The sequence below is a fragment of the Aquila chrysaetos genome, chromosome 9 (assembly GCF_900496995.4).
Source record: "Aquila chrysaetos chrysaetos chromosome 9, bAquChr1.4, whole genome shotgun sequence".
In the NCBI taxonomy this organism is placed as follows: domain Eukaryota; kingdom Metazoa; phylum Chordata; class Aves; order Accipitriformes; family Accipitridae; genus Aquila; species Aquila chrysaetos.
Genome location: NC_044012.1, coordinates 25,191,621 through 25,217,362, shown reverse-complemented (window position 1 = coordinate 25,217,362; position 25,742 = coordinate 25,191,621). Strand labels below are relative to the sequence as shown.

The following is a 25,742-nucleotide window of genomic DNA, read 5'->3' as shown; positions in this document are numbered from 1 at the left end:
GCCGCTCGCTCGTTCCTGCCCGCCGCGCGCGCGCACATACACAAAGACAAACCCCGCCCCTCTCTTCCCCGCCTTTAAAGGGTCGCGCCGCCGGACGGGCAGCGCAATCAGCCAATCGCTTGGCGCCCCCCGCGGCGTGGCGGGACCAATGAGAAAGGCGGTGGCGCGGAGGAAGCCCCGCCCCGGGGCGGGGGCGTGGCGGCGGGAGGGGGCGCCATGCGCCATGTCATGGAGGCTCAGTGTGCGAGCGGCCATTGACGGTGTCGGAGCTGTGTGCGGAGCGGGGTGGCGGCTGCGGCTGCCCGCGGCGTTCCCCTCCCCACTCCCGGTTCCCTCCCGGCGGCGGTCGGCCGCCGTAGATAACGACCCCGCGGTCGGTCCCCCGCCGCGCCCGGTCACCCTCCCTCGCCACTGCGGAGCTGCGGGAGGGGGGGGGGCGATGGAGATGAAGAAGCGCATCAACCTGGAGTTGAGGAACCGGGCCCCCGAGAAGGTGAGGGGCGGCGGGGCGGCGGGCCGCGCTCCTCCACGCCCCCGCACGGGCGACCGCCGGCCGCCTCAGGCCGAGCGGGCCCTGCCCGGCCCCGCCGGCGCCGCTGAATCTGGGTCAGCCGTGGCGCAGGAGCCCCGCGGGGCGCGGGCGGCGCTTCCGGGCGCCGGCCCCGGGGCGGTGGGCGGCGGGCGGTGGGGACCCGCGCCCCCTCCATCCCTCCCTCTCTCCTCACCTCGCCGCCAACTTGGCGCCGCGGGGCGCCCCTCGACGCCCTCTAGCCCCCCATTCCCCGCCCCCCCCCCCGAAGTTGGCGGAGGGGGGGCGGGCGGGCCCCCAACTTGTGCCCGCCGTTAATCCCCTCCCGGTTCGCTGCCGGCTGCCTCCAACTTGGGAGCGCGGCCGTAGTAAACAGGTCACGGTGGGGCTGAGTCCGACCTCGGCCCTTCCCTCTGCCTCTTTTTTATTTTTTCAAAAAAAATTTTTTTTTAAATTAATTTTGTTTTCCGCCCCCCGTGTACGCTGCGTGGCGCGGCCGGTTCGGTCCCGCTCCTTCCTGCCGCCGCCCCGCCGGGCGCACGATGGGGAGCGGCGGCGGGGAGAGCCCGGGCTGGGGGGGGGGGTTAAGGGGGGGGTGTCCCCGTGTCCGTGTCCCCCCCCCTACACGCACTCGCGGGTGTCCCCCCGCACCTCCCACCGCCAACTTCCCGTTTCTTCGGAAAGATGCAGGAAAAAAAAAAGCTGAAAATTAGGGAGCTCACGTGTGCTGGGAGGCTGCGCGCTGCCCCTTCCAAAATGTCACCTCACGCCCCCCCCCCCCCCCCCCAGTGCCAAAGCCTGGGGGACACGTTGCGTGACACCCCCCCCCCCCCCCCCCCGGACCCCGCTGCCCCACGCATGGCTCTGGCAGATGATTTTGCAAAGCAGCGCCCGATGCCTCTGGCTCGCCCCAGGAGTAAAGTCCAGATATGTTGATATCACCACGAAGCAAACCTGACTCACGGCACATTTGGGGGAAGAAAAAAGTGCCTAAAACTGTTGATTTAACCAAACTACTTGTCTTTCAAGAAGTTTTTATCAGTGGCAGGTACCTGGAAAGGCCTCCATGCGCTTTTAGCGTGCGTCTTTCTTGGGCAAAGCCGTGAAGGGCCCCCCCTTCTCCCCTGGCAGTTTTCTTTAAAACTTTGTGCTTGTTTGGAGTAATGTTTTTTTGATAGAAAAAATAAAACAATAGTGAGACTTTACTTGAAGCTGGCAAAGTGTGCCACTCGGAGGTTTCTGCAGCGGTCTTAAAATCTTGTTATTTAAGAGTGTACAGGGGAAAGGAAGAGTCACCTTGTTAATGTCCTTTCTAATGAGTGGTATGTTCCAGTGTAGATAAAATAATTTAAAATTAATTGCTGCTCCTTGTTACTGCTTCTTAAAGTACGTGACCTGTATCGATTATCTAGTTGTTCTAGTGGCTTTGGCATGAGGAAATTATTTAATTGGGTTTAATTAACCTGCAGGAGTTGCTGCTAAAATAATCTGGAGCCAGAAGGTTTAGGGTTCAGAAAGAAATTGAATGCTTTTATAGCTTTGAATATGCGCGATTAAATTATTAGACTTTAGAAAAAAGTTAGCAGTTCACTTGTATACAAGGGCAGCTTATACCCCTGGCTGCGGTGGCACTATTGGAAGCTATGAAAGTGTCTTTTCAATAAAGTTTGAGATTAGATGGCAGTTTTTGCAGAATTTGAAGCGTTCTCAGAGCAACGGAAACTGTTGCACGCTTTGTTTTTTTTTAAGAATAGGCGGGTGTCAGTGATTTCAGACCACAAGTCTACTCTAAATTTAAACCAAACACCAAACCAACAGTCTCCCAAGTTGTGGTTTAGATGAAGCGTGTGATTTTTTTTTTTTTTTTTTGATGCTCATTAAACTGACAAGTGACTTGCTGTCCTATTTGAAGGTGACGGAGTTGGTGCTCGATAACTGCCGATCCAGCAACGGTGAAATCGAAGGGCTGAATGATTCATTTAAAGAACTTGAGTTTCTTAGCATGGCCAATGTAGAGCTGACATCACTGGCCAAACTTCCCACATTGAGTAAGCTCCGAAAGGTAGGTATCTCTCGCCTGCCGGTGCTTTGAGAAGCAAAACTCATGGGTGACAACCCATGGTTGTGCCTTCCAGTGCTTGTGGTTGAACTTGTGTGGCGCTGATGGTGCTTTATGAGATGGCAGGCCTGCAAAACGATGCCACATCCAATCTGCGTTGAAGATCTGAAATTGTTTTAGGTATCTCCAGTTAATTATGGCCAAATTGGGCTTGGTCACCGACTCATAGGACGGTAAATGCTTGTCTGTTAGCGTTGTGAAGGTTGGCCTTGTCTTTCTGAGCGCTGATGGTTGAGACAAGGCCACTGGATTGCCCAGCCAGTGAAGGACCATTGCACGTTGCTGGCAGAATAAAGACTTGCCATGAATTCCAGCATCACGTATTCTGTGAACTTAGAATTTATGTGTCTGCACCCGTGAGATTTTAAGGAATGCTTTATAATTCTCAAAGTAAACTTAAAGGAACTTTCTGACAGCCAAAGCTTGTTAACTTGTGCAGCTCTTCAAAAGGGTTCAGCTTTGCGATTATTAAGTTAAAGTGAGAATGATTGAAAATGATGCAGTCTGAATCTAATGGTAAGAAGCCAACCATTTAATTATTTCATTTTTTTCTGTGTAATAGTTGGAGTTAAGCGACAACATCATTTCGGGAGGCCTGGAGGTCCTTGCAGAAAGATGTCCGAATCTCACATATCTAAATCTAAGTGGCAACAAAATCAAAGATCTTGGCACTGTGGAAGCTCTTGTAAGTATGAAGTGAGAGGGGCTAATAGAAAATTTAAATCTAATAAATACTATTTTTTATCAAGAATAAATTAATTCTTTTTGCAATGGAATGGTACACACACAGCTGTAAGGCCTGCGCGTGAGCAGTTTTTTCAAGCACAGTATAGAAATGGCAAATGGGGGGTTTAAACTAGTACAATGTAAGAAATCAGCAAGTACAAAGATACAGCGTGATATGTTCTAGCTGCTTATGTTCCTTTTCAGCTGAAAGGCATGCGAAATGAAATTTATTTTCTTACTTGTCATGTGTTCTCTCTGTATTTTTTTTTCTTGCCAGCTCAGGTGAAATGGATACTGGGGTGTTTTAGGTTTGTCAGTCTTCCAGTTGGTCCTGACTTGATTAACTCAATCTCATGGTTATTAGAGACAGTACTTGTACAGCTGTAAAATTCCTTCTGTGTTAGTAATGGGATGTACTGAATAAGAGATTTTTGAGCTTCTGTTTTGTCTTTGAGAGAAAAGTAGCCAAGTTACGTCTTGCTAATCCTCTTGTGTTCGTTTGTTGAGGTATAGTTTGTCTAATAAGCAACTGCCTTAAGCTTTCATTAAACTGTGAAGTGATTAGGATGTGTGTATGAGATGGTCAGTTAGGAGCAAACCTGGAAAGCACCAGTAGTAGGGCCTTTAAATGTAGGACGGGGCTGCCAGTGCCTGTCACTGCCTGATCTGTTCATCCGTTTTTCTAGCCAGCTATTTTTTTTTTGAGGACTTTGATATAGACTGCATATTTTTAAAACTGCTCATAAAGATTCTTCATCTACTTTAATGGCGCTTTAACCCAGCAGTTAGCAGGCCAAGTAAAGCAGTTACAGTGCTCTATAGGAAAGCACTATAGAGCACTTTTATTTAGATCTTAGATGCTTGCCAAACCATGCAGGTGGCTCGTCCTGCATGTGTGTCAAGTCCAAAAGGTGAGAAAAATCACCATCAGTTGTCTAGTCCCTATTGTTCAGAAGGCAAATTCTGTAGTGTAGTTATAAATCCTACCAAGTGCCTCTTGCTTGCTCCTCACAAGATGCCTGTAATTAAATTAGTCAAACTATTTACTGAAAGGCTGCTGGAGTTGTTAAGTTTTTGCCCATGATTGCCTGAACAAAAATAGGCTATGCAAACAAAAAACAAACCCAAATACGTGTTATGCAGTCTGTGCCTAGTGGTCTAGTGCTTCAGGGATGCGTTGGGCGTGCTGCAAACATGCTGTGGAGTTGATCTGCAAAAGCACTTTCATAAGGCGTTCTAACTACTGCAAACAACTTTTTGAACTGAAGTTTGTATTTAATGGGGAGCAAAACACTGAATAGAAAAGAAGGGATGGAGACAAAATAAATTCTGTAGCTGGCTATATGGTTAACTGTATTTGGGCTATGACTGCACTGTAACTTGAAGTACCACATCAAGAAATAAGGGGGGAAAAAAAACCCTTTTCGTTTATTTTCAGCAAAATCTCAAAAACTTGAAGAGCCTTGACCTGTTCAACTGTGAGATTACAAACCTTGAGGATTACAGAGACAGCATTTTTGAGCTGCTTCAGCAAATCACATACCTAGATGGATTTGATCAAGAAGATAATGAGGCACCAGACTCGGAAGATGATGATGATGAGGGTAACTTCCTGAAATAAACCGTGGATAGAAATACTATGCTGTAGTAAAGATGTCAATGTAACATGGGGTATAGTGGCTTCCTGAATGCACTAGTGTGATTCTGTGCTCTTATTTTTGAAGCAGACTTCTAGAACTCGTTTGATATTAACACACTGTGACACAGAAGGAAAACTCCTGTCAAAAGTTTTGAGTGTTCTTGCAGAAATCTTCTGAGTTTAAGGAAATTTGACTAAAGATACTGCTACAAAGATATAAATATTCTCAAAATAAGTTGTTGCCAGTAGTAGAGCACTTTGGCACTACTGAGTGATACAAAGAGAGGGGACAAACACATAATTTTGTGTGAAAAATCATAATTTTACTGGGTTTTGTAATGGCTTCAAGTCCCATGCTCAAGTATAATACAATTTTTGTTCAAAAAAAATGTACGTAGTTCCTTTTCATCTGACCTCAGCTGTAGTCATTAATGAGGCTATTCCTACATCTGTTTCCTTTGTTGTTACCTGATTGCAAATGAAACCTGTAGGTATAGGTCTGTCAGTGTGGGGCTACAAATTGTGTTGATGGGATTGCAGGAATAGGGGGATGAGTGCTCTTTAAATGTACTTGGCTTAACAGGTGACTGACACAGTCAAAGCTGTTAAGATGAAAACCATCGAAATTGTGTTTTGAGTGCTGTTAGCAAATATGATGGGCTGTTGTGATGCAGCGTCTTATGCATGTCTGCATTCTCAGTATCTGCACAGATAACTAGTGAGCTTTGGGCTGCGTCTGTTTGATAGTGGTTTCTCATTGTTTTCTTTGTGCCTTAAATCATGAGCTGGGAGCTGCCACTGCTCTGTGCTGGGTCATGGCTGTCAAGGAGCTGCTGACAAGTACTCAGACACATCAAAGTTGGGAAGCCTGTGTTTAAAAGAACTCAACCAAATAGTTGATAGTGGGAATGTGAAAATAAACCCAATATTTGAAAGTAGATTAATAGGTTATTGACTTGAAAATAAATTTTAAGTGTTAAATCACCTTGTCATTTCTTGTAATTTGCTTAACTGAAACTGTGCAAGTTGATTATATGCTCCAGACATAGAAATGAAATGAGAGATCATCTGTTTGAAACTGTAGGTGTTTCAGTTACTGAAGTGATTCTTAAGTGATTCTTAAGTGATTAGTAAGTGATTAAATAAGATACATGTAATATGTTAAGGTGGTTTTGCCTTTAAATATTTCAGGGGTTGGATTCTATAGAGAAGCCTCTGTTCCCCTTCCACTGACTAAATTTTCAGCTCCCTTGCAGGAGTTTGCATACGTAGCTGCTTCAGGCGTCAAGAATTTTGCCTGAAACTTGTGATGTAAAAACAGCCTTTCTTCAGGGAAAAAAATTACAAAGATTAACTTCCTTAAAGTCGTGCTTGTTTCCCACGCGTTGCCTGCAGTTAAATTAAAAAAAAAAAAACCCAAACCCTTCTGGAGAAAAAATGTTACAACTAGCTTGACCTGGTGTATACAAACTTGCATAAAGAGTTAAATGAAACCTAACTTTTAGTGCATATGTGTAAGTGTATCCTTCATTGCAGAAGGAGATGAAGATGATGATGATGAAGATGAGGATGAAGCTGGTCCTCCAGGAGAATATGAAGACGAAGATGATGAAGATGATGGAGGTTCAGATTTGGGGGAAGGTGAAGAGGAGGAAGAAGTTGGTCTTTCATACCTGATGAAAGAAGAGATTCAGGTAAAGTTTGTAAATCCTACCAAATCCAAGAAATGAAGAAAAAACTGCCTACAGACTGCTGTGTTAATTTAAACATATAGATGCAGAGTATATAAATGCAAGGTAGATGCAGTGAGATGTTTTGCGGAGAGCGCTGCTGTCACTGGGATACAAAGTGTTGACTTGAACATGACTGGTGGCTGTTGGCTATGAGATGGTCCTGGCTGACTTCCAAGACTTGGTTCACTCTTATCCCACCCCTTAATGTTGTGGGATGGAAGACCCTCTTTATTCTCTGTAAGCTAAAGAAGCCATTCTCCCCAACATTTTGAAACTATGTGCTACTACCAATTAAATTGTCAGAATAGAAATACATATTATGTAGAATAATTTCTTTTGGAAAGCCAAAGGAAATACCCTCGTCTTGTGAAAGAAGAGAATGAAGTAGCAACAAGTTACCAGTACTTCACATAAAATGAAACAAAGGAAAGGTCTACGTTTTTGCTGCAATAAATGCTGGTTTCTTTACCATGCACTCACTTGAAAATGTTCTTAGTGGTGGTGTGAAGGGCTGCAGAAAACAGCCCACAGGATCTTTTGAGTAGTACTGTGCTAAAAAGCAAATGCAGGAGTATTAAGAAGCTAGGGTAAGAAAATATACATGTTTTACAAGTTTATGAACAGATTCTTGTAGATATAAACTGGCCATGCCTAAGTGATTATTGGATAGAAGTAAAACCTAAGAGTCCTGCTTTAGTACTCACCTTTGACAGCTACAGGGGTTTCAGAGGGAGAATGTGTCTGGCATGGATTTTGTGTGCAAGTCTGTGCAAGCAGCTCATGCGTTTCAGATCAAAAAAACCCCAAAACTGTGGATGTCACTTCCATTACTGTTACTTTTGATAAGAGTTTACATGTTATCAGCTGCATTTCATGTGGATGTGCAGAAAATCTTGCACTAAACTCTTCGGCGTTCTTCATTTTGTTCTTGTAACTAGCGCTCATACAATTTGCTTACGAACGTAACTTCATTTCTGCCTTAATACTCCAAAGAGGTAATGGCTGTAACACAATTTGTGAAGCTAAAAGTAAATAACTAAATCTGTTTTGAAGCCAAGACCTTAGAGGTAGTTCTTCGGAAAATGAACAATATGTGACTAGGAAGAATATCAGGAATTAATCATGTGTGATCGTTAGTATATGCATATGCTCTGCATGTTAGGTGACTAGGAATTATCGCACACAGCCATGAAAATGTTAGGGGAGTTCAGAATCGTGGCCCTTCTGGTGATGATGCAACAAAACCAGCTACTGAGTTTGTATTTTGCATTCATTTAGGTAAGGAGGAGGTTGTAGTCAGGGTGAATTCATTATGTAAAGTTTTGAATGAGTTCTAGTCTGGTAGCTTTTCCCTGCAATTTCAAAAAGGAGTTGTGTACCATTCCAGTTGCAATGAATTAATCCAGAGTTTTTTAATTCCCATGTTCTAAGGGCAGATGTCAGATGGACACTCTAATGTTTTCACATTTTTACTTGTTAAATTACCCTGTGTATAAAATCTGATAGAGCAGATGGATATAAAAATAAGACTTCGGCTTGTCTTCAAGGCTTGACACGGTGCCAGTAGGGCAGAGATATTGCACCATTGTTTTAATTTTCTGGGGCTGCTGATTGTTAATTGGTTTACATTTTTCAGCTATCAGCTTGAAAAAACCCCCCAGCAACTTAGTTCGTTTGACATAGAAACAATAATTTTGTAAAGATATTTGCTGTTCTGCTTTCTCCTCTTCCTTGTCTTTTAATAACAGTGAGTTAAAAGGAAAGCTAAAGCTGTTTGACATCTCTATTTGTTGTCGTGGCCTCTTAGTTAATTTTGCAATAACTTACTGTTGAGCTGGTGTAAGGTGGTGATAAGTGGTAAAAACAAAGAAGCAAGAATACCGGGCCAGATAATACACTGGCTTGGGTGATTAAATGTACTGCAGTCAGTTTGGCTGCCTGTCCTTGTACAGATGTCCAGTAACAAAAAGTAAATGTGGAATGTGACCTCTGAACAGACTAAGTGGGATTTTCTGAATTTCTGCTCAGGATCAGCATGTAAGCAAAACTTAAATAAACGGCAATTGTAAAAATATTTCAAATTTTTGTAAAGGATGAAGATGATGATGATGACTATGTTGAAGAAGGAGGTGATGAGGAGGAGGAAGGTAAGTTCCCAAGTTAGTAAAGTTGTGACTAAAACAATTGGTTCTTTATAATTCTCTAACTTGGCCACTTTAATGGCATAAATCACTGTTTGCCTGGTCTGTTTCTGAAGGTATGTGAAGTATTTTAGGATCGGTTTAAGCAAGAGCTCAAGCAGGTAGTAAAGTAGCTGTGCAGCATTTGATATTTTTTGTTTGCTCACTTGTAAAGTGAAAATAAGGAAGAAATGACAGTTTTCAAAGTCTTGTCGAAGCAGTTTCCTAAAATGAAAGATACTGCATCTCCTACGCAGTTAGAAATTTTAATTTTCTGAGATGGAGAGGAGAGGGACTCTGCTGTATACCTTACAAATGTTATTTACATACATTTAAAATACCTTGTTTAATGCACCAGAGGCTCCATGGGCAAAGCCCTAGAAGCAGCAGTAGCAGCTGTATCTTTTCCCTTTATCAAGCTGAAAGCAGCTTCTCCAGTAAACCTTTCTACTTCAGAGGCAACTCCTAGGAGGCAAACTCAACCCAGTAGCCTGTCTAACGGCTTAGCTAGTGAGCCTAATCATATTTTTTCTATCTAGTCTTTTTATCAGTAGTTGTAACTTCTGAATTTCATAAATTACTGTTTTGATGTCAGACACATGCATATGGTTAAAAGCTTGCAAAAAAACCCAAACCAAAACACACCAGTGTGTGTGGTTCATCCTGCTTTAAGAAGTTACAGTGTATCGAGAGTGTATAACTGATGTGGAAAAAGTGGCTTTCTTGCAGGCTGATGCAAGAGGTTCCTTTGGTATTTTGCAGAACATAAAAGTTCTTTTTGCAAGAAGTGGATTACTTGAGTGTTTTTTCATAAAATAACTTTTTATGTTATCTTTTGATATTTTAAAAAGGACCTACAAGAAGTTAAACAGGACAAGCGTAGCACTCATTCTTTTTTGCCCCTTGTTTGAGGTTTCCAAGCCTGGAGGGTAGGGACCAGCCTTAGGTTTGATGCTCCTACTCTGTCCTGGACCACTGGAACAGAAGTTGCTCTATAGGCAGAAGGCTGCTTCTTGATTCTTGTGCAGATACTGGCATACTCTGTTTTGTGGGTTGGTGGATGGATGGTTTAGTTGTATGCATCTCTGTGTTCCAAGTGGTAAGACAGAAGTCCCTTGTTACTACCAGTCAATGGCTGCTAAAGTCCCTTTAAAAAAATTACCAAGCTTCATCTTAAAATTAGCTGCCTTTCCCTCTGTACTCTTCTTGCTATGAGGCTCTCCCAGAACTTCACTTTTCTAATGGTGAGGAACTCTGTCCTAATCTTTAAACTATCCCTAGCAGCAAAGTTTTGTTAATTAACCCTGAAGCCCGGTTCTATGGCTGTGTAAACTGTAGACAAATTCTAAAACTTCTCACGAGACTAGTCCCCATCTCATCTGTACGCTTGGCTAAATGGAGCAGGTTTTGGGGATGTATCTTGCACTTGAAAAAAACGAAATTCTGAAGTAGTAATGCTAATTCTTCACTCTTTACAAATGCAGCCTTTGAATCTATTAAGACAACAAAGCAGGTGGTCAGGATGGCTAATTAGCCAGGAAATGACTGCTGGAAAATAAATCTATTAGATTTGACAAAATTGCATTTCATGATTTCACCACAAGAGCGCATAGTCCACTGACTGAATTAAGCATATTTCTAAGAATAAGCTCAAAGATGTTTACACAAGATGCTTATATCAGTTTGTCACTGGAGAGAGAACAGCGCATGTTTCACTTGGTATCTGCAGAAACTGCTGGGTTTTGGGCGGGGTGTATGCAAGTTCTAAAAACTAAAGTTAGAGAGATATAAAAATGTCATTTCCATTTTAGTTCTCAAATAATATGTTAACAAAACCACTTTTTTTATAAATCTACTTCATATCAATAATTCCTGTATGGAATATCACATGCGTAGCTTGAACTTGGTTTAATATGGCCTGCATGAATTATTCAGAGTAATGTAAACCGATCTTTTTTTGAGAGCCATAAGCAACACAGATGTTACAGTGGTGAATGCATTAACTACAAACAAACAGTAATCTATTTCAATTACCTTTTCTGAAAGTATAACGTTACATTTATGATGTCTGAGCAGAACATAATGAGATGTATGCATACCTCTCTTCCTTAGCAGAGGGCATTCGAGGGGAGAAGAGGAAACGAGACCCTGAAGATGAAGGCGAGGAAGAGGATGATTAATTTGTTATAGACACAAGTAGGACCAGACTCTTAAGTTACAGAATACGCAATAGTGATTATGCAGATCTGTATGTCTCCATGTACCATAGATGTCCCTACAGAAGATATGTTAACTTTTTATAGGAGAAGTGTGGTTTTACTATTCTTGCCCTTTTTATCATTCCAAATAAGATATAATAGCCTGTTAGTGAACCTATATGTAGAAACCAATTTTCAGCCCTATAATCACTGAAGCCATTGTCAAGTTTTTCCCCCTAGACTTTTATTTGGAGCTCTTTAATTTTATACAAGCTTGCTGTGTTGGTCATCGTTAGCCCGGAGTTAAAACACCCATTTCCCATGGGTTTAATATTGTGAATTTCCATCAAGATTTTAAAGTTTTTATACTTAAAAAGCTGAACTCAAAAATGCTATATGGCAAATTCCAGTCGCTTTTAAATGAGAAGTTGACTATAGTCTGAGTTTACCAGGGATTCTATTTGAAATCGACAACTAGATTACACCTTTATTTCAGCTTTTTAAAAGGTGACTCCTGTAATGCTTTTTTTTTTTTCCCAAGTCTTCTATCCATTTTGTGTGTTACATTGTAAAGCCTCAGTGGGTTTCAGAAGATCTTTTTTTTCCTGCTCCTTCAGATGTTCGGTGTTTGGTGGAGTATTCACTAGATACTTTCAAGAATGTATCTTGGCAAACTGAAAGGGTTGTAATCGTAAATTTTCTCCAAAACACACAGTCATTGCAGGTATTAACAAAAGCAAATAATCTGTAGTTTTAAACCATTTAGCTAGAAATCTTTGTTAAACTTTCACTCACTTAGCTCTTGCATTGTCATTTTGGGAATTCTGCAACAATCGTGGTGTTTGGCTATAAAATATATGCATTTCTAATGCAGAAGTTAACGGGTAACTCCTTCAAGCATGTTTTTTTTCAAACAACCCCCACCACTTTTATAGAATCATTGGAGGGGACAAGATGAACATAAGTTAGTCTTTCTTTGCAGGTCACCTTTTAAACTTTTTAAATCTGGTTGTAGGCAAAACATTCAAGTTCATGTATAATACTAGTTAATAGTTTAGGGTTTTTTATATCGAATGGCTGCAGAAACATTGCGTACAGTTGGTGGCAAGTACAGGAGACATGCAGACAAACTTTTTTCTAGCAGCCTGATTGTGACCAACAGGTCTTAATAATTCTGCCCCAATGGATTCATGTTTTCTATTTGAGCCACTGCAAAACAAGTTCAGACATACAGCATTCCTCTTTCAGTCCTGATTTGGATTTAAAACAGTAGTCTTGATATAAAACTAATTTGCATTGTTTCACATAGGTACTGAACCAAATATCACACACAGCTTTATTCAAGAGACTTATTTTTATATCTGTCTTGGCTGACAATAGCTGCCATTAACCTGGGGGAGACACCAAGGGTGGGGAAGAGGGAGATTTCCTGGACCTAAGTAAGAGTCAGTCACCCATAGATCGGTTACCTGTGAATATTTAATAGGTATTTCACACACTAGCAGACTTTAAATGTGACTTCCAACTCTTAAATCAAGTTTAGATACTGCAGGGTTGAAGTTCTGCAAAGCCCAGTTTCTTGTGTGTGTGTTTTTTTTCCCCCGAATAGAGCCTTAAATCATAGTTTCTCATGTAGCTGTAAAGCATAGCCAGCCATTAAAGGCATCTGAATGAAATGAGTCAGGCAGATGGCAATATACTTGGAAATGAACTGACTAAATGGGTTTTGCATTTTTTAATGAATATCAGTAAAGACACTAGAGAAGTAGTGGTAAAACTACATTTGCAACCACAATCTAGGTTCCTGTGTTTATATATGAATACTGAATGAATAGAAACCTTAGGTAAGTGCACATCCTATCTTGTCATGGAGGCTCTGTGTTCAAGGCAGTTGCTTTGTGCTCAGCTTTGAGATAGAAAAGTGTGTTTTCCCATCTTTTTGCTTATTTTTTTTAGCCTCGGTGAATGATTGAAACCTGTTATTTATAAATGTGTACTTTAAAGTACCTCATTGTCAGGGTTTTCCTTAACTGTCTTTTACTGATGCATATAAAATTAGTTTTAAACAGAAAAAAAATTTCTATTTTGATGGATTAAAATTATTTGAGTACTGGTCTTGTTTCAGTAAGTGAGTCCAATTTTGACATTGGATGAGCTAATTGGACAAAACAGAATAAACTCAGAAGGGGTTGGCAGACCTTCCCTAAGACAGGCAGACTTGACATTTCCTAAAAACACCTTGCAGGGTCATGCATCAGCCACTACATCTAAAAATCTGAGCCTCACACAAAACTTAACTTCCTAAGTAACTTTGTCTTTTCCTCAGTGTTACCATCTAAGTATAGTTTCATATTTGTCAGCTTGGCATGCAATTAAATGGCATAGGATTTTTTAAAATAAGTAATACAGAGCCTCCAGATAACTTTTGAAACTTTTTTGCTTGGTGGGTGGTCTTTTCATGCAAATATGTAAGGGTGGGTTTTATATTTTGTAGAGGTTTTGTCCTATTTTAATGCTCTTTGTATGGCAGTATGTATATAGTGTGTTTCGGTTCCTTATCAAACTCTTTCCTTAAACTTTGGAGTAACTGATTTTGTGCAACTGTGTTTTGAATAAAGCCATGACAGTGTTAAATTAAAGAAAACAACCCTGCAGCACTCTTCTGATAATTTTTAGTTGTAACAAAACATGTTTCCTCCCCATGTGTGCTGTAAATTTTAAATTAAAAAGTTTTCAGACCGAATTATTTCAAATAAATTGAGACTATTGTATTGGATTACTTCTTTTAGTATGTACAGCTGTGCAGAATGCGGTATTTCTTAAGGAATGGAGTAAGAGGTAATTGTTCTTCCTTGTTATCTTTTCGTTACTGGGAAACCTGCAGAATTGTGCATCTTTCTGGGACTAGAACTTGGACTTTATGATACTTTAGTTCTTGGGAATATTGTCATAGCTGAGGAAGGATGCTATGGAAAACCCAAAGTGGTGTCCGCTTAGTTCCCATAGAGTGTTTCCAGATGAGTTTAATGTAGAAATGAGTGTTGGAGCTGACAGGGCTTTTGCGTACTGTATAAATCAATACCATTTGAGCATAGCTGAGCTATGCAAGTCTGGCTGAGTCTCAAGAAACAAAAAAATCAAGAGCCTGGTTACATTTTGCTTTTCATAAATGCTGACTTGGTGTGCCTGACAGCAGAGCTGCAAGTCTAATGCTGTCCTTTCAAAGTAGCTGCCTCGGTCTGTGTGAATTACTTCTCATTCAAGAACAATGTTTAAAAAAAGCTTCTTCTCCTATACAGCTAGACATAGCATTGTTTTTATTTTGGGATTAGTCCAGCATTCCTGGCAAAAATCCCCTGGATGCACTTGAGAAAGCTACTAAGAAGAAAAACAGGCTTTTCTTCTAGATGAGTGATTAGCCAAGAAATGGGTGGTGGTTTTCTGGGATTTTTTTTTTTTTTTTTTTTTTTTTTTTTAAATGCAGGGATGGAATTGCCTTTCCCTCTAAAGCCCCACATTGGCCACTCAATCCCTATGCACCTATTTGCCCACTGGACTGAGACTAAATGGGGAACCTGAGCTTGAGGATTGTTTCTAACAGAAGTTTAGTCTACCTTTTGGGGATACTGGTGGGTTTATGTTAAGTAAAACCACGCTGTTCCATTCCGGTAGGTCCATGGCAAAGGAGATGAGAGAAAATTCAGTGCTGTGTAGGCATGTCTTCAAAATCAGGAAAAACTTGAGGTGTGGGCTGATGGGTGCCTGAGCTCATTCTGTTGGAAGCGAGCAGCTTGTTGTGACCTGTCATAAACCACCTTTCTCCCTGCCACAGCCTGGCAGTCTTGCTCTGCTTTAGAACACACCTCTGCTGCTGCAGAAGTCATCTGTCCAGCTGCCGGGGGAGAGATGCTCCACACGGCTGGATGACGTGCTCGCCCCCTGCCCCGGTGGCTGCCAGGCTGGGACGGAGGGAAGTCTGCCGCTATGCAAAGGCTTAACAGTGCCCCAGACTGCTGTCTCCAGCGGAATCCCAGGGGCTCTGCTGTCCTCCATTTTGTCGCAGTGAGAGGAAGCCCTGCTGGTGGGCGGCCGTGCGGCTTCCTCCCTCCTGCTCTTTCCTCTTCCTCCTCTCGGAGCTTTTGTCTTTTGTTGCCCCTTCTTTCTCTTTCCCGCCTCTCTTGGCCCTTATCTCCCCCTTCCAGTTGTGCTGCTTCCCCTCCCCTTTCCACTCTCAGGAGCAGGGACGCCTCAGGAGGCCAGTGAGTGCCGGGGACAGGACGCCTCCTCCCGCCCCGCCGCGGACCCGCCTGAGGGGGCGCGCAGGGCCCTCTGAGAGCGGGAAACCGTTAGCCACGGGGTTCCCCGACTCCGGGCAGCAGGGGCCGAGCCGCGACCCCGCCGCTGATTGGCTCAGATTTGCCGCAGTTCCGCCCCTCCGCCGGGGCCCGCCTTCCTGCTTAGCCTCGCGCTTCCACCCCACCCCAGCAAGGGTCGTTCCCCAAGGGCTCCGCCTGCGTTCCCCGGCCGCGGGTTCGCTCTTTCAAAGCAGGCGGCGGTTGAGCGCCCCTCAGCGCAGAGAGAGGGGAGGGGAGGGAAGCTCCCACTAGCTGCCTTATTTCCATCCTAAAACAGCCTTGGCCTCCCTTTCTGCCTTCCCCCCACCCCTCAAGAGAGGCTTTTCCTGTCAGTTTGTGTGAGCTTTATGCTGGTGGTGAGTGGTGAAAACAAGAATGTGGTTCCGAATCCAACGGGGTGGGGCGGGGAAGTATAAAACCTAATCGCAAAAGTTTTTTTCAACGTCATATGTGAGAAAGGTAAAGTTTAGCTGGACTTTGGTACAAATGCTCAGCGTGAAAATACAAAGAAATTTTTCCCTAATTAAAACACAGTAGCGAGAGAACTCTTAAAAGCACGTGTTTCAGGCATTGGGCTGCAATGTAGTTCTTATGTCCCCCAAATTTGGCCTGCTTTCCCAAGGAAAAATGACACATGCAGGGTTACCTGACAAAATTTCCCCTTTTCTCACCTTCCATACAGTAGCTATTGCCTAATAAACCTGATACTGCCTGTAAACCTGATACAGTCCCAAAAGGATTTTGGGTACCTTTTTGTGAAAGCAGTTGCCTGGGTCAAGGGGAGCAATGTTATGGGTCCTCCCACAGAGCAAAGGGGTAATAAATGTGCTCTTCATTAGACAGCAGGGCATGGATTTGAATGCGGGATTCTGGAAATCCAGTTTTGCGAGTTGTGTTTCTCAGGAAACTCCTGTGCTGTTGCCTCTGCAGGTCCCATCAGGTGCTGGTGAAGACACTGCTGCTGCTTTACACATGTCTAGTAGCAGATGGCACAACCTTCCTGGTCATGCTTGTGCGCTGTGGCTTTAGACCTGCCTAGGACAGGCATCCTTTTCTCTCAGCAACTATTTTAATCCTAGTGCAGGTAAGACTTAGACAAACAGGTTTTCTTTCATCTGTAATGTAACCAAGAACTAACAGAACTGTCCCTTGGCACTGCCACACGTTCCAAGATGATGAGTTAGCCTTTTTTTCCCTTTACTCCCCCTCCCCCCCAAATGAAATTAATTTTAAAAAATCATACTGTTGAGGATATAAAACCCCAAGGGCCTCTCAATGTCTCGCCTTCAGGGAGCATGCTTTCAAATTTCTTCATCTGTATTCTTATGTGATAAAGGGGAAGCTGACATTCTCATGTAGTCACATGAATTCAGGAATTTGGGCTTGGAGAAAAGTGTAAAATACTGAGAGCTGTATGATGAAGTAATGAGAATTATCAGAATGAAAACTGCCACATTCACCAGTAAACCGAGTACTGTGTGTTGATTTTGGCAGCAAGAGTTGTTGCTGTATACTAAAAAAATACCCACCAGTTTCACTGATCATAAACATTACAAATGTCTGAACCAAAGAATTAGATCAGTTCAGAAGTTATGAGATAAAAATAATTCTTAAATTATTTTTACTTGTCTTTTCATTTCTGAGTCTCTTAGTTGTGCTGGGGTTGCAGCTTGCGTAAGATTATATCATACTGTAAGTACACACTCATGCTCTCCATTTGCTGTTCATCGATCAGCAGGACTGGCACAAATGGAGAGTCAGGGCAAGCAGCTGCCCTAGGGTAGCAAAATGCATAGGATGGGAACAGAAAAAGTCATTGACAGCAGCTGCTTTGAGCAGGATGGCAGAAGATTTATTTCTGCAGAGCACAGCCTGGGGCAGTGAAATTTCTGGTGCTACTCCTGTTGGGGGATTTTTGACTTGAGTTATACCTTTATCTTCTGGGGAACACTCTTCTGGGTTTTAAACTTTAAAATTATAGTTCATAGTATGCTTCGGTTTCTGCTTTGAGTGTGCTTCATTTAAAAAAAAAAAACCACAAACCAAAACCAAAAAACAGCCCCCAAAATAATTGAGGAAGCCCTTTCCTCATGCTTCTAATTTAACTGCCAAAAATGAGGGAGAATCCAAAAATAAATGTGCGGTCCCAACAACAAACCAAAAGAAAACCACAGTATACATAAAGGCTGGGAACTCTTGGCACTGAGGAAAAGGATTCTGTTCTAGGAAAAAAATGACCACACACTTCATATGTTAAAATGGTATGTTTGATGTGCACTTCCTTCTACAGTAAAGTTAATTCAAATAAAATAATCATATTGATGACTGAGGAGTAGCAAATGAGAGTTCCTCAGCTCCACCTAGGTGAAGCATTAATAGTTTCTGACCATTAAAAGAGAGCTGTACACATAGCCTTTATTGAGGTGCCTGGATAGGTTCTTCAAAACTGCTAAAGGTGATTTAAGCCTGACCTGCTGAGCACAGTGTAATTAGCCAGTTTCAGTTCTGCCTCGCTGGGCAGACCCTACATGCCCTTTTCATGCCTAGAAACTGCAGTGCCATGTCACAGCTGTCCCTGAGACCCGCAGAAAGGAAGGGTACACCGACGCTCCAACAGGCATTTAACAGACATCAGACATCTCAGATCTTGTGAGATAAGGGAAAATGACAGCAAAAAAGCAAATGGTCCTGGTCTAAACAAAAATGATACCTCTGCCTAGTCAGTGGAGTGTGAGCAGCTCTGCCAGGCAGCAGCGCTTCATGTAGCTGCTGCCAATTGCTTCCCAGAAGAGCCTCTCTCTTTCCATCAGCCACGAAGGGAGTCTGGAGAGACTACCCTCTGCAGACTAAAGCTATCCTCACTAAGTAGTCTTCTGAAGTGGCTGCTTTGTATATTAAGATATCTTTATTGTTGATTTTCACCATAAGAGTAAAATTCTGTTGTGCTGTTATTTCTATGTTTGCTTGATACTGTGTTTTTTATTAGTTAAAGCATGGTAAGGAACATAGACTGCAGGAAAACATAAAATATTCATATGCTTTTCACACAAATGGTTTTATCAAATAGTTGCCAAAAAGGAATTTATCTCAAAATATTATTTGAGGGTTTGAGGTTTGTTTTTTGGCTTTGTTTTGGTTTGGTTTTTTGTTTGGTTGTTTTGGGATTTTTTTTTTTTTACATTTTAAGTATAGCCTCATGACAGTATTGTTTTAATAGTAACTTATTTTGGCAGAGGAATTGTTGGCATCATGTAACCTCCAGACCAATAAAGAAGTTAGTGTGATGATGTCTGAGATCCTTACAGAGCTCAAACCAGCACTCTAATACGTAGAAGACAGTTACCCCTGTTAATGCACAGTTAGATGCAGTTACCAAACACAAAACGAAGGGCAGTCGTTCTGCAGTGTGGAACAAGCCCAAGGGATGAAATTCTGGCCTGCGTTCCAATGCAAGTGTGAGCTGGGAAAACTAGGATGGGGTCAGATATAAATTTGGGTGGTAAACCTGGGAAACAGAGAGAAGCCTCTGTGGCGTGCAGTAGGCTTAGGAAGGTAGCTTGTAATGGGAAGTGTTCCCACCTGAGAGGGTCAGACCTCTGGGTCCCTTCTGGTAGAGAAGTATCAGAAATGTGTTTGAGCTCATGTCTTTTGGGAACTTAAGATAGACTGAAAATCTCTGGGTTTTTTTTTATTCAAGAATGAAAGGTCTGTTAGTTACGTCAGTATCAGCTGACAAGTTTACATTTGTATATTTGTTTAAAGCTGCATGGTAGCTTTATGATAAACTTGTGTGATGGTACGTTTCCTCTGATACAGTCATGTAAGGCCTTTAGAGTAAATCTTGAAGGAAAGAGTAGTTAAAGACATGGGGGATACAAAGAAAATGGGACAATGTTGTCATACCCTTCTCCCTTGGGAATATATCTTTCATGGGAATATTGGTCACATGCAGAAATAATGTTTAATTACGAACCTAAGATTGGAAGGGAGCTCCTGGCTAAAATCGTATTGATATTAACATGTCTTTGCAGCAAGTGCCTTTCCTAATACATTTTAGAATCACAGTTTTTTCTCTCAGCTGCGTCACAGTGATGACTCATAATTAGTTTTCTACTTAAAAGTACACTGTGGTATTTCTTCTACACTGCCATTTGTTACTAATGAGCTCCCGTATTACAGCAAAAACTATCATTAGTACTGAAATGAATGACTTTGGTAATTTGTGTTTCTGAAAACTAACAAGAATATTTTCTTCAATTTATTCTTTCATCAGTATCACTGTTAGGGGATCTACACAATAAGTAATAGGACCAGACTTGAAAATTCAAGAAATTAGTGCCCTATTTCGTGCAAGAAGTTATAAAAACAATATGGTATTTAAAAATGCCACAAAAACAGCTAAACTTTTTGCTTTTAAAAAGAAAAAACCTCTTTAATAAAAATGCAGGTATACACACACACTCATAGGTAGCATACTCATCACATATCAACTCATAGGTATCATACTTACTAGCTATCAACTCTTTACAAAGTATCTATGAAGATAAGAACATGAGGATTGACCCAGTTAAAAAGTACCCTGGATGTATTTTGGAATTTAAGAATTTAAATTTTTTATTACACATAAGTTACAATAATCTAGAAACATTAAGTTGAATGAAATTCTCATTCTTCAAACTTGCAGGGGTGAAAGTTAAGTGATACCTTCATCTCCATTTTAGCCTCTAGCAGAGAAGAAAAGGAAACTTACCGTTTACTTTCCAGGAAACTAAATCATTAGTTTGTTTATTAAGAATCAGTATTCAGCCAGCTAATGTTCATCCAAGCGACATCAAGTTACACGCCATTAAAGGCAAATATTTGAACTTTCTTACTGTTTAATGTATTTTAAGTGTTACTGAAATACAGTTTTGTTTACTGACTTTTACAGTTCATTTTCACATGTATATATATTTTCATCCTTCTCTACATTCATCTTTATGGACTTACTAACAATAAATTTTACAATAGTTGAAGTTACTTGCCTAAACTGAACAAAAACCTGTTTAAAAATGTTGTTAAGACCATGTTCTTAAAAGGGTCCTAGGTCTTATGGCTCAGTTTCATTCTTTAACAGACATACCTTTGATCTCCTTTACAGCTCTGTAACTTTTTTATGGCTTTCTGGCTGGAAAATAAACACGCAGCAGTAATGAGAACAAAAGGGTGAAATTTCCTTTATAGTTATAAAGTAATTGCCGTACAGACCTTCCATGCCAGAAGCTGCCTTCGTGATGATCTGTTAGCCAGAGTAGGGTGTAGGTGTACACGTAGTGCCCTTGTTCACTGATGTAATAGTCTCTGTGCAGCACATTCACATTGTTAGTAAAAGTGGACTGTATAAAGGAACAGTGTTTAATATAAAGGAGCAGAGGTTAGTATCAGCCAGAACACAGGGGTACCTCAATGCCAAAATTCAAAGGAAAAAACTGAACATTACTAACGTGAGTAAAGTAATTAAAGCTTAATTAAGTCAGGATATAAAATCACACGCACACATAATAATTCTTCAAATCAAGAATGAATTGTTCCTCAGTGGACTGACTAATTAAAAAAATTATAGATGACATGCTACCTATTCTATCAAATTTTCTTGACTGGAATTTGATTTTAATCAGTCACCTTACCAACATTTCAGTCATAAAGCCAAGTGTCACATACCTAAATGAGACCTTGTATCCAAGAAGCAGCTAGTGGTTCTTCTTTTATGCAAAGCCCACCACTAACCTTGGCAGCAGTCCTGCAAACAAGTAAATTGCTCTGCAGCATAGTATCTGAATAAGAAGCACTTCTGATATCTACAATTTAGAATTCTTAATCTGCGTAGTGTGTAGGTTAGTAAATATTTTAAAGTGTGTTTTCTAGATGAGGAATATCAAGTGGACTTGCCTAAATTAATGATGAGACCACAGAAGAAATAATTGTGAGGAAGGAGTTGGTAATCAGGAATTTGTTAAACTACACTGCATTATCAACTACCTTGCTATTATTAATGGCCCAATCATGCTTTTTTCACTTGAGGAAAAATCTTATGTAAAGATAAATTGAAATTTTTCTCACCCCAAAATAGTTTGCTTTATCACAGTACACACTATTAAACAAGAATCAAACATCAAGTTGCTCTAAATAAGAGTTCAAATGAAATGAAATCAACTTCAATATCAGTGCTTGTTTCAAGATAGTGGCTTACAGTTTAGTGCTTTTAATTATTTTTAATTGCATATTGTGAAGTTGTTTTCTCCAATTACAAGAAAGCATTTTGCATAATATCTAGTACCTTTCTCCTTTCATTTAGAAGACAGCAGTAGCTTAGGAAAGTACTGATTAATTCTTGTCAGAGTAGAATAAGTGTAGTTCCTTTAAATATATATATATAGTACACACACACACAGATGTATAGATGTATTTTTTCATATGTGTATGTATAAAATATTTTCATAAGTGCTTGCAAGCAAACAGGCACCTGACTTTCTTTAAATCATCGGAGAACAGGCTCCTAATTCTCCTCTGATGGATTCTGTAAACTCTGCACAGAATTCAAGGCTGCAAAAGTGAGGTCAGTCATAGAACAGCCGAAACCAGAGCCAATTTCAAATGATTAAGAAAACTTCCTCAAAGAGACTGAAGACAGAGGTATGGTGAAACCAACAACAAATTAGAGAGATGTGGAAAAGGAGAGGTGGCTGTGGTTCTGGGATTCTGGGAGCTCCTGGAGCAGGTGGGTAGCCTCCTCAACTGTTTTAAACAGAAGGCTCAAAATGGTGGAGAGATGCAAGCAAGCTGTGACAGCCCGATTATCTCCATCTTGTTACACAATGGTGGTCCCCTGCTGCAAAATCTTGAAAGAACTCGTGGCATATATAAAGTTCTGGACCTGAGCCATGGAGAACACTCTGCAAACCAGATCATGCCACAGGAGGTAAAGGTCAGTTAGTTGGCACAAAATGGTAGGAAAGGCGAGATCTGACAGCAATTTTGTAAGAGGCTGTTGGGAAACAGGCAAATCTTTGAAGGGCCTGTTCCTTACTGCACCGACCAGTCCGGCCTCTGTCCCCCTCTGCCTGCTATCGAGGTCTGCTGCACTGAAGCAGAGTCTCACCAGTGTATGAAAGGGGTCTGTTTTGTGGGCTGGCCCACCCAGGATGTTCCATCTCTTTAATTTTTTTCCATATGTAATCAAGCTATGACATTTTAATGCTAAATACTGGGTGTAATCACACCTCCTGTGTACATCCATCCAATACTCCTGCTGAAGTTAATATAGCTCTGAAAGCTTAGATTGTACCTCTTGAAATACTTAAAGCTTTTGGTGTTAAAGATAAATGCATGTGTTTGGGGCTTGCTTTCTTTGAAGCATGGACTTCTTGAGATTAAAATGTTTTATCTTATGGTATAATGAGGGGTATTTCCATCTCAACTGATGTATATCGCCAGGAGTAGTACGGTCGGTTGTTAGTGAAATCTCTCATATTAACATCTTACACAAATTAGTGAGAGGCTTTCCCTGAGAGCCTCTTTTTTTTACACAGACATCTAGAGTTAGTCCTCATTCAAATCACAGGTCTGAACAGACTAGTTGTACCTTTGTAAGAATGAGGAGGGATAGAAGGAGGAAGAATATTAATTTATCTCTGCTCTGAATTTCTGAATAGCTGTAGGCTTAAATTTCTGCATAATTTCTACATTAAGGTTAAGCATTTTAACTACAAAGAAGATTCCAGGAACATCATACTATTGAAAAGCAAAAATATTTCCTAGAACAAAGTGAGGAATCATGAAGAAGATAGTAATATGAAACGCCCACTGAGACAACCATTTAAATTTGGAAATTCTTGCTGTGTGTCTTTTACTGCAAGTCTTTTGAAGTGCTGTAGTTGCAACTTTTACAAATTCCCCCAATAGGTCTCTCTTTCCTTTCTCTAGTACACCTGAATTTCTAATGGTATAGAAAACGTACTTTCACTAGGAATCAAACATCAGTTCTATATGCAAGGTTAGTGCAAATATTCTTTGCTGTGTAGAAGGGGAAGATGTAGTTTAGAAAGAGGGAAGAGTAGATGAGGGAGAATTGGAGAGCAAGACAAGTTCTCTTTACCTGCTGAAAGGAAGAAGCTGCACCGGCCTCTTTGTGAGGGCCAGGCGCAGAGAGCGAGTGGAACTGGGAAGTCCCTGTGACATAGGCACGTGCTTAAAGGTATAGTTAATACTTGTCTAATAGCTTAGTACGTTCTTCTGAAGTACTAAGAACCTGCTTAAGTCATTTGCTGAATCTGCTCCTAAATGTTTGAAATTATTCAGTGGTTGGTGGTATTTAGACCAATAGTACTCTTAGTTATTTATCTTTAATCTGTGTAAGTGTTGGCCACAAGCTTAAAGTTGAGGCAGTGGTATTACTTACAGGTATTCTGCATTAGTCATGATAATTCAGAATTGACTAAGCATGTTTAAGGAAAGCCAGATAATTAAGAAAGTGAAGGCAAATACATTTATTAAAACTCAATTTGCTTTTACGAGCAATTATATTTATCTGGATATAGTATTTAGAAGATAGTTTAAACTGTATGCAAAACCTGCTGTCTCTCAGATGTTTCCAATATGGCGTAATTAAAAAAAAGGAACTGAAAAGAACACACTCACTCAGCTACAGAATTTTTGCTTCATTTCCCCAACTCTTTGTGATGGCTGCTAGCAGCTCCACAAATACCAGTGACAAATCAGTGAGTATAATGGCAGCAGTGCCCAGAGCCAGTCAGTTTTCTTCTGGCTGGAGTAAGTAAATGAAAAGCTTGCATGGATGTACAAAGACAAAGACCAGGTCCAGTTGTCTTGCATGGTTCCAGTGACAGAAAGCAGCAATAAAACTGACAGAATCACTAAAACCAACATCAAGCATTGTACATTGTACATTCCCAAATCAGAAGCAGTTATAGCCCGTACTGATGGCTCGTAAGTTCAGTCGTCCGTGTCACTTATGAATACATTGCATCATGCTCTGGGGGAAATAACGGCTGTCAAAAAATACATAGCGGTGCTGTGTTCTGCAAGCGCAGAACCGAAACTTTATTTTTTGTCCTGAGACACTTGAAACTATGCCTCTCTTATTCTGTGAAAATGCAGGGGAAGGCACGATGGGAGAATCTCCTTTCTCTTGTTGTGGAGTGACCTCGTCTGGCAGGTGCCTGGAACGGTGGTGGGCTGCCTGGCCCTGGGACCCTCCCCACGGGCCCCGGCGGGCCCCTGGGGCCTGGAGCTGTTGCAGGCAGTCAGCACTCAGGCTGGTGACTCTGATCCTCCTGTCGTTTTGTGGTTTTCCTGTTCTTACATGCGTACCCTTTTCTGTTAATATGTGCATGCACAGCACCGTACAGGGCACAGGGAAATGAGGCTCTAGGGCCGCTTGTAGAGGCACCTGGATGCTATTGCAGTATGAATATTATCTTCTCATTTGCCACTCAGTGAATAGGGAGGGAGGCGGAGGAAAGAGGAAGGGGGAAAATTGTTAAAAAAAAAAATTGCAGTGGCATGGAAGTGTCCCTATGGCTATTCTTTAACCACGTGTTACCGATTCTGCTTCTAAACTTGATGGGCTCCAGGCACTGTAGACAGGATCTGGCCTCTGGTTTAGGAAGAAAGAGCACTAGAGGGCACCATCTACACGACAGTCCGACGAGTAACGCGCTTTGTGTTGAGTAGGGGGGAGAATCGCAGACTAGTTACCTTTCAGCTATCTTCTAACTGTAAACGAGTCAAAGTAACTCTTTAAAATGGCATATTTTAGAAGGTTCTGGACTCATTAGCTCCTTTCATTTCATTAAACTTTATATTGTAAGGATGAAAAGGCAGCAAAATAAGTAGCATGTGCTTCTGTCTGTAATGATGCTTGAAGAACTCTTGGTGATCTAAAAAATTATTTGGTTTCATATAGTAAAATATATGGAGTTTCCACAAGGCTTCATCTATAACCCCTGTCTTTAAACACTCAGGAGCTGTAAATAATAGGTAATTATTTTCCCTTTCATTAGGGAACTATGACAGAAGACTGCATTCTAAAAATATTTATTGCTTCCTGATTCACTTCAGGAGCATTTGTTCAGGATGAGAAGTTACAGACTGACTTCTTAGCGTGCTATGATTTTCAGAGTGCACAGGCTAGGTGTGATAGATTCTGAAAACTCTGAGCTGGTCAGAGTTGACTTTCAGTGGGATTCTGACAGCTGAGCTCAT

General features: G+C 41.4%; 1 protein-coding gene across 2 annotated transcripts; it reads left to right on the top strand.

Annotated features, from left to right (window-relative positions):
- Window positions 1–184: 184 nt before the first annotated feature.
- ANP32E (acidic nuclear phosphoprotein 32 family member E) lies at window positions 185–13,900 on the top strand. Of its 2 annotated transcripts, none has more exons than XM_030024814.2 (7): window positions 185–493; window positions 2,442–2,591; window positions 3,211–3,333; window positions 4,813–4,978; window positions 6,550–6,707; window positions 8,839–8,893; window positions 11,042–13,900. In XM_030024814.2, the coding sequence occupies exons 1-7, from the start codon at window positions 224–226 to the stop codon at window positions 11,104–11,106; spliced, it is 987 nt and encodes a 328-aa protein (XP_029880674.1). In that variant the 5' UTR covers window positions 185–223; the 3' UTR covers window positions 11,107–13,900. The 2 variants fall into 2 exon arrangements, with proteins under 2 accessions (XP_029880674.1, XP_029880673.1); XM_030024813.1 differs by having other exon boundaries at window positions 11,039–13,900.
- Window positions 13,901–25,742: the final 11,842 nt, after the last annotated feature.

Bases quoted from the DNA above. Each gene is read 5' to 3' on its own strand.
- ANP32E (XM_030024813.1), top strand. From the start codon at position 224: ATGTCATGGAGGCTCAGTGTGCGAGCGGCCATTGACGGTGTCGGAGCT. The intron at 494-2,441 runs GTGAGGGGCGGC...TCCTATTTGAAG, and splicing joins GGAACCGGGCCCCCGAGAAG to GTGACGGAGTTGGTGCTCGA. The intron at 3,334-4,812 runs GTAAGTATGAAG...GTTTATTTTCAG, and splicing joins TTGGCACTGTGGAAGCTCTT to CAAAATCTCAAAAACTTGAA.